This window comes from Peromyscus californicus, unplaced genomic scaffold, assembly GCF_007827085.1.
Source record: "Peromyscus californicus insignis strain IS unplaced genomic scaffold, ASM782708v3 Scaffold_33__1_contigs__length_539039, whole genome shotgun sequence".
NCBI classification, from domain to species: domain Eukaryota; kingdom Metazoa; phylum Chordata; class Mammalia; order Rodentia; family Cricetidae; genus Peromyscus; species Peromyscus californicus.
The window spans coordinates 461,886-468,054 of NW_026294544.1; the positions used below are offsets into that span (position 1 = coordinate 461,886).

At 35.9% G+C, this 6,169-nt stretch overlaps 1 protein-coding gene across 1 annotated transcript; it reads right to left on the reverse strand.

Moving 5' to 3' along the window:
• Positions 1-1,331: 1,331 nt before the first annotated feature.
• Positions 1,332-4,064, reverse strand: LOC128121189 (zinc finger protein 120-like). The gene is made up of 3 exons (XM_052755607.1): positions 3,931-4,064; positions 3,669-3,729; positions 1,332-2,518 (listed from the first exon to the last, which is right to left on the reverse strand). Exons 1-3 carry the CDS (start codon positions 3,962-3,964, stop codon positions 1,744-1,746), a joined length of 870 nt encoding a protein of 289 aa, XP_052611567.1. The 5' UTR covers positions 3,965-4,064; the 3' UTR covers positions 1,332-1,743.
• Positions 4,065-6,169: the final 2,105 nt, after the last annotated feature.

The window sequence follows — 6,169 nt, forward strand, 5'->3', positions numbered from 1 at the left end:
CAACCAGAAATGAAAGCAGGAACCGGACCACAAACAAGAGAGTAGATCTTTCTCCCATCAGAAAGCTGAGTGATGGCTCCATTGCTTTAGGAGATTTAGTCCAAAAATTCAGAGTAAACTGTTAACAAATGCATAATAATAATAAAGATTAGTCTTCATGGAAAGTTGAATGTTTTAAGCATAGTTGAGCTAGGAAGGAATGTGTTTGCAAGCACTATTGTTAGCCAGGACATCTTCCTCCATGGGCAGGTAAAAACAAAACAAAACACTGCATTATTCAAGGTTCTCTGCATGAACAGGACTGGCAGAATGAACCTTCCATGTATGTAGAAAGTGGATTTTTTAGAATGTCTCACAAGCTATGGTAGAGGTAGTCCAACAATGGCTGCCTGCCATGGAAATATGAAGAGTGCAGTAGTTATTCATTCCATGAGGCAGGACATCTCAGCTGGTCTTCAGTATACACCAAAATTCTAAGGAAGTAGACTCTAATGCTAGTAAAGAATGAAGTTAGTATGCAGATCTTGGACAATCAGCAAAGAAAGAACTTCCTTCTTTAATATCCTTTATATATGTAGGTTGACACCAAGAGCTAATATCCAGATTAAAGGTGCATCTTATTCTTTGTTGTGAAAGGACCAAGCAGACATCATAACAAGCTACTCAGTTTTCTTTCAGAGATCAGACCTCAATTTCAATTTCTTGAGACTTAAGCAAGAAGATTCTGGGAGGGCTATGATTTATCCCTTTTTACACATACTCTGACTGCTCAACAAGGTTCATTCAGTTATGTACTGTCTGGGACCTCTCACCAAATTAGAGCTTTGTGCATGGGTTATTGTTTTGTGCAAGTCCAGCCAGCCTCCATGGCAGCTCACAGACAGAGCCTGGGACTTATTCAGGCCCTTCCAAAAATGATAACTGTATACCCCAACCAGTAAATTCAGATTTTCTCCATCATGAATTGGTCCATGTAACAGAAATCAAGCATGGAGACATGAAGTCAGAGAAATAATTCATATTCAGTCTGGGAAAACATTTGCAAAGATTTAAGAAATGCTAACCTGCTAGAAGAAATCTGTCACTGGGGATTGGCCTGAGAGTTCACATCTGCATACCATTTCCAATTTACACATTCTCCTTCTTGCAGCAGTACAAGAATGTGAATTCTTAGCCTCCTGATTTAGCTGTCATGTCTGACACATTTTTCCCTGCCACTTTTACAGGATTCATGTATTGCTCTGGAACCAAGGGCCAAATTATACCCTTTTCTAAGGTAACTTAGATATGATCCATTATCAAAGCAACAGAAAAGCCATGATACACATCTGTAAAATTTTACACCAGAATTTATTATTTTATGTATTTGAAAAGAAGTATGAAATCTAAGAGGGTTACCTTATCATTTAATTTAAAGGTCTTTTGTCCATATTAGTTTATAGGTGTAAATAAAATAAAAAGAGATATTATAATGCTTGAACAGATTATTTACACATTCTCAATTTTTTTCCAAAATAATTAATCTTGTGGAATTGAATTTAAGTATGTTGGCTGAAGATCATACCAATTCGCATATATTCAGATTTGCTTTGGTATTAGCTTTTTTCAGATCTTCAGCATCTATTGTTATATTCTAAGGCTTTACCAATTAAAGACCAATTACACACTAAAAGTTTTACAGTTATAGGTTTGCTGTGTTTTCACTAGGCATTACCACATTGATAATATTCATAGGGTTTCTCTTCAGTATGTATTTTTATATACTTGAAGATGACCGGGCTGTGCAAAGGCTTTACCACACTGTATAAATTCATAGGGTTTCTCTCCAGTATGTGTTCTTTCATGCGATTGAAGAGTACTCTTATGAGCAAAGGCTTTACCACACCAATTACACTCATAGGGTTTCTCTCCAGTATGTGTTCTTTCATGCCTTTGAAGATGACTGTGTAGAAAAAAGGCTTTCTTACACTGATTACATTCATAGGCTTTTTCTCCCATATGTGTTCTTTCATGACTTTGAAGCGTACTGTGATAAGCAAAGGCTTTCCCACATTGCTTACATTTATAGGGTTTCTCTCCAGTATGTGTTCTTTGATGCCCTTGAAGATTATTGTGACGAGCAAAGGCTTTCCCACACTGATTACATTCATAGGATTTCTCTCCAGTATGTGTTATTTCATGCCTTTGAAGAGTACTATGATAAGCAAAAGCTTTACCACACTGATTACATTCATATGGTTTCTCTCCAGTATGTGTTCTTTCATGCAATTTGAGAGCACTGTGATAAGCAAAGGCTTTACCACATTGATTACATCCATAATGTTTTTTAACAGTATGTGTTGTTTCATGCTTTTTAAGATGACTGTCTTGTGCAAAGGCTTTACCATATTGTTTGTATTCATAGGGTTGCTCTACAGTATGTGTTCTTTCATGCCTTGGAGGATGATTGTGATTTACAAAGGCTTCACCACACTGAGTATGTTCAGATGATTTCTCTGTAGAATGACTTCTTTCATGCCTGCAAGGATAATTGAAACATTTAGTAGCTTTGCCACATTCATTACATTGTAGAGATTTTATATATGCATGGATTAATTTTACAATTGTGTGTGAATAGAAAGAGTTATGTTATCTTAAGGTTTTAACATGCTGTTTACACTCAGATTGTTCCACTTCATTAAGGATGGCTTTGCATATTTGAGCATGCCTGTGATAGTAAAATACTTTACTACCTGGCTCATATTTATGGCATCATTTATCTAAGAGATTTTTTACATATTTGAAGAGAACTGGGAGAATTTGGACATTTACCTCACTTATTCCATTGATAAATTTTCCTATACTGTGAGTCATGCTACATGTTCAAATTAACCAGGACAAACAGAAGCATTTACACAGGCCTAGTACTCATAGATCTTTTCTGTGGTGTGTTTATTGATCTGTTCCACATTAATCTGGAAAACCAATTGTTTCTAAATTTGAATCTCATTCAAAAAGTTTACTCAACATGGGGCTACTACATGTCTTGTAATTGTTCTGAGATTGAGAGATGTACATTACTCGTTTCCTTATCCTTATGTTCATATGCCTGGTATCCAAAGTGATATATGATATATCTATAAAAGAAAGAATAATGAGAAGCTTTCCACATTTTATTTATGGTTGGACTTTCTTTCCCCCATCAACATGTGATATAGGAATTAATGTTTCTCTAAAACAACCTCCACTTAATTCTTGACACTAACTACGTATCTAATTAAAGTTAACAAAGACAGATAACTTTTTGAGTAACAATGCTTTTACTATGTACTATTTGCTTATCAAAAGTTTGTGTACATATTCTTATAATACATTCAGTGTGTATACATTTCGTAATTTGAGTAGTATGAAACTAAGTGGACAGTCACTTGTACAGCATAGCTCTGATGAAGCTATTATTCAAATGAAGATTTCTGTTAAGGCATTGATTCCTTGTCTTCTATCTTGAAAGCATGACTTATAAACACAATTCATTTACCTACCATTGAGGTATATGTGTTTATGAGCATGTTATAATCATCAATGCATTTTAATCTGTGATTATTTACAATGTTTCACTTCCTTAAAACTTCCAGATAAGTTAAATATATCCAGAGGCCCATTTGTATCAGCTTACACAAGAAAATTACCTTCCATGTTTTTGAGAACTTTGACAATGTTCTTCAACTTCAAGATCTTCCCAGTTGTAGCCTAAAATATCAAACAAGGAAATGTATGAAATATTACAGGAAACTGAAAAGTTTACATTGCTATCTTCAGTGATCCTTAGAACCAAGCCTGTTTTATTTACCTCATTCTGCCTCATTCTCAATCAGAATTACTGAAGAGCATTAATAACCAAGAAACTGTTGTCCCCTTATTTAAAATGTGAAGGAAAATTTACAGTATTACCTATAGCAGTGAGGTTCATATAGGTCTCCAGCATCACATCTTTGTAGAGATTCCTCTGTTCCAGATCCAACAATGCCCATTCTTCATGAGTGATGTCAATATGCACATCATTATATGTCACTGTATTCTAAAATATGCAATATATAAATATGCCATCCACATGTATAAAATAAAAAATATGATGCAATATATTAAATGTGTGCTTATTTGGCAATACAGTCATACAATTCTGGTGATTGTTACATGCATTCTGAAACTCAGATATTTCAATAAAATCATCAAGTTACTTTACAAAGAAACTGAAAAGGAGGTTTACTTCTATTATTTCTAATGCTTTGAACAGGATATCACCTTGCCAGAGAAATGGCTGTTAACATACATAGAGAGACAAGCAAACACTTCAACAGTACTGAGCACACATCAGAGATATTGTGTGAACAGTTAATTACAAAGAAGATTTGTAAGCTGAGTGTAAAGGTTCATGCCTTTAATCTGAGAAATTAGAAGTTAGAGGCAGGTATATGTGCTTCTGAGTTAAAAGTTAGCCTATTCTATGCAATCAGTTATAGGACAGAAAGAAGTAAATATTAAGAACCCATCTGCACTGAAAATTTCCATTAAAAAAACAAAAAGTTGCCGGGCGGTGGTGGCACACGCCTTTAATCCCAGCACTCGGGAGGCAGAGCCAGGCGGATCTCTGTGAGTTCGAGGCCAGCCTGGACTACCAAGTGAGTTCCAGGAAAGGCGCAAAGCTACACAGAGAAACCCTGTCTCGAAAAACCAAAAAAAAAAAAAAAAAAAAAAGTTAAGATGGATTCAGAGATTTTTTTTTACTGAAGTTCCTACAAAGAGTTCAGCATTTACTCCAGTTCTGTATTCATCTTCCAGAAACGTGAATTGCTCCAATTTATACCGTATTTTAATGACTCTTACTAAAAGAAACTGCATTGAAGCAGATACAAATAGAAAGAAAATAACATTATCAGTATCAATGACGATCATAAATAATCAACACAGGGAAGGAGAGTTGGCTCAGAATTTAAAGATCTTTTAGTGGTCTTGAACATAAATGGGCTCAGTTGTCAGTACTTATATGGGGGAATCACACAACTGTTCGTTATTCCAAGCTTGTGGGTTCTAAGACTCTCTTTGGACTACTGTTAGGACAGGTGTACATGTGGTGTATATCCATGTATATAGACAAAATAATCATATTCATTTAAAAAAACATCAAAAAAATACAACAAGCAAGAAATATGTCACACACTTACAATCTAATGGCTCAGAAAGCCCAGAAACTACATCCTAGAGGAGAATAGTATCTTCTGCTGAATTTCAAAATTGAAACTGGGTGTAAACCTCTGCAAAACAACACATGCTTGACATGTACAAAAACATATACTCTAGGACCATCACCCAATAATATATATATATTAAAAACCTGGAATGTTAAACGACCTTTAATCTCAGCATGTTGGAGCAAGAGTCAGGTGAATCTCTGAGTTGGAGGCTAACCTGGTTTACAGAGCTACTTTTAGGAGAGTCAGGTCTATTCAGCAAAAGCTTTTCTTCAGAAGCAAAAATAGAACAACAAAATTAAAAAATTCAGGCAAGCAAAATGTCTTAGCATTGAATACCAATTCCATCAATTGTATTTTATGTGATTTAATGATACTATCTATACTGGTCATGAAGTCATGGCAGCACAAGAAAAAAGCTGACTGATTCATTTCAACCACAAAATAGTAGAAACATAGGAAAGGAAATGGGTTGAGGCTATAGAAACACATATCAAAACCCCCAATGTGCTGTGGGATGTTCTGTATGGCAAATGTGTTGCTGATTAGTCAATAAATAAAATACTGATTGGCCATTGGCTAGGCAGGAAGTGTAGGCGGGACAAGGAGGAGAATAAAGCTGGGAAGTGGAAGGCTGAGTCAGAGAGACACTGCCAGCGCCATGATGACAAGCCACATGTGAAGATGCCGGTAAGCCACGAGCCATGTGGCAAGGCATAGATTAATGGAAATGGATTAATTTAAGCTGTAAGAACAGTTAGCAAGAAGCCTGCCACGGCCATACAGTTTGTAACCAATATATAAGTCTCTGTGTTTACTTGGTCAGGTCTGACGGCTGTGGGACTGGCAGGTGAGAGAGATTTGTCCTGACTGTGGGCCAGTCAGGAAAGCTCAAGCTACACCAATGAGATATTTTATCCAGTGAGGTTGGAGAAGCGACC

Excerpts from the sequence above, each read along its gene's own strand:
- LOC128121189 (XM_052755607.1), bottom strand. The coding sequence starts at position 3,964 with ATGCTGGAGACCTATATGAACCTCACTGCTATAG. Across the intron at positions 3,730-3,930 it reads TATGAACCTCACTGCTATAG|GCTACAACTGGGAAGATCTT; the intron begins GTAATACTGTAA and ends TTGATATTTTAG. Across the intron at positions 2,519-3,668 it reads AGTTCTCAAAAACATGGAAG|GCATGAAAGAAGTCATTCTA; the intron begins GTAATTTTCTTG and ends TTATCCTTGCAG.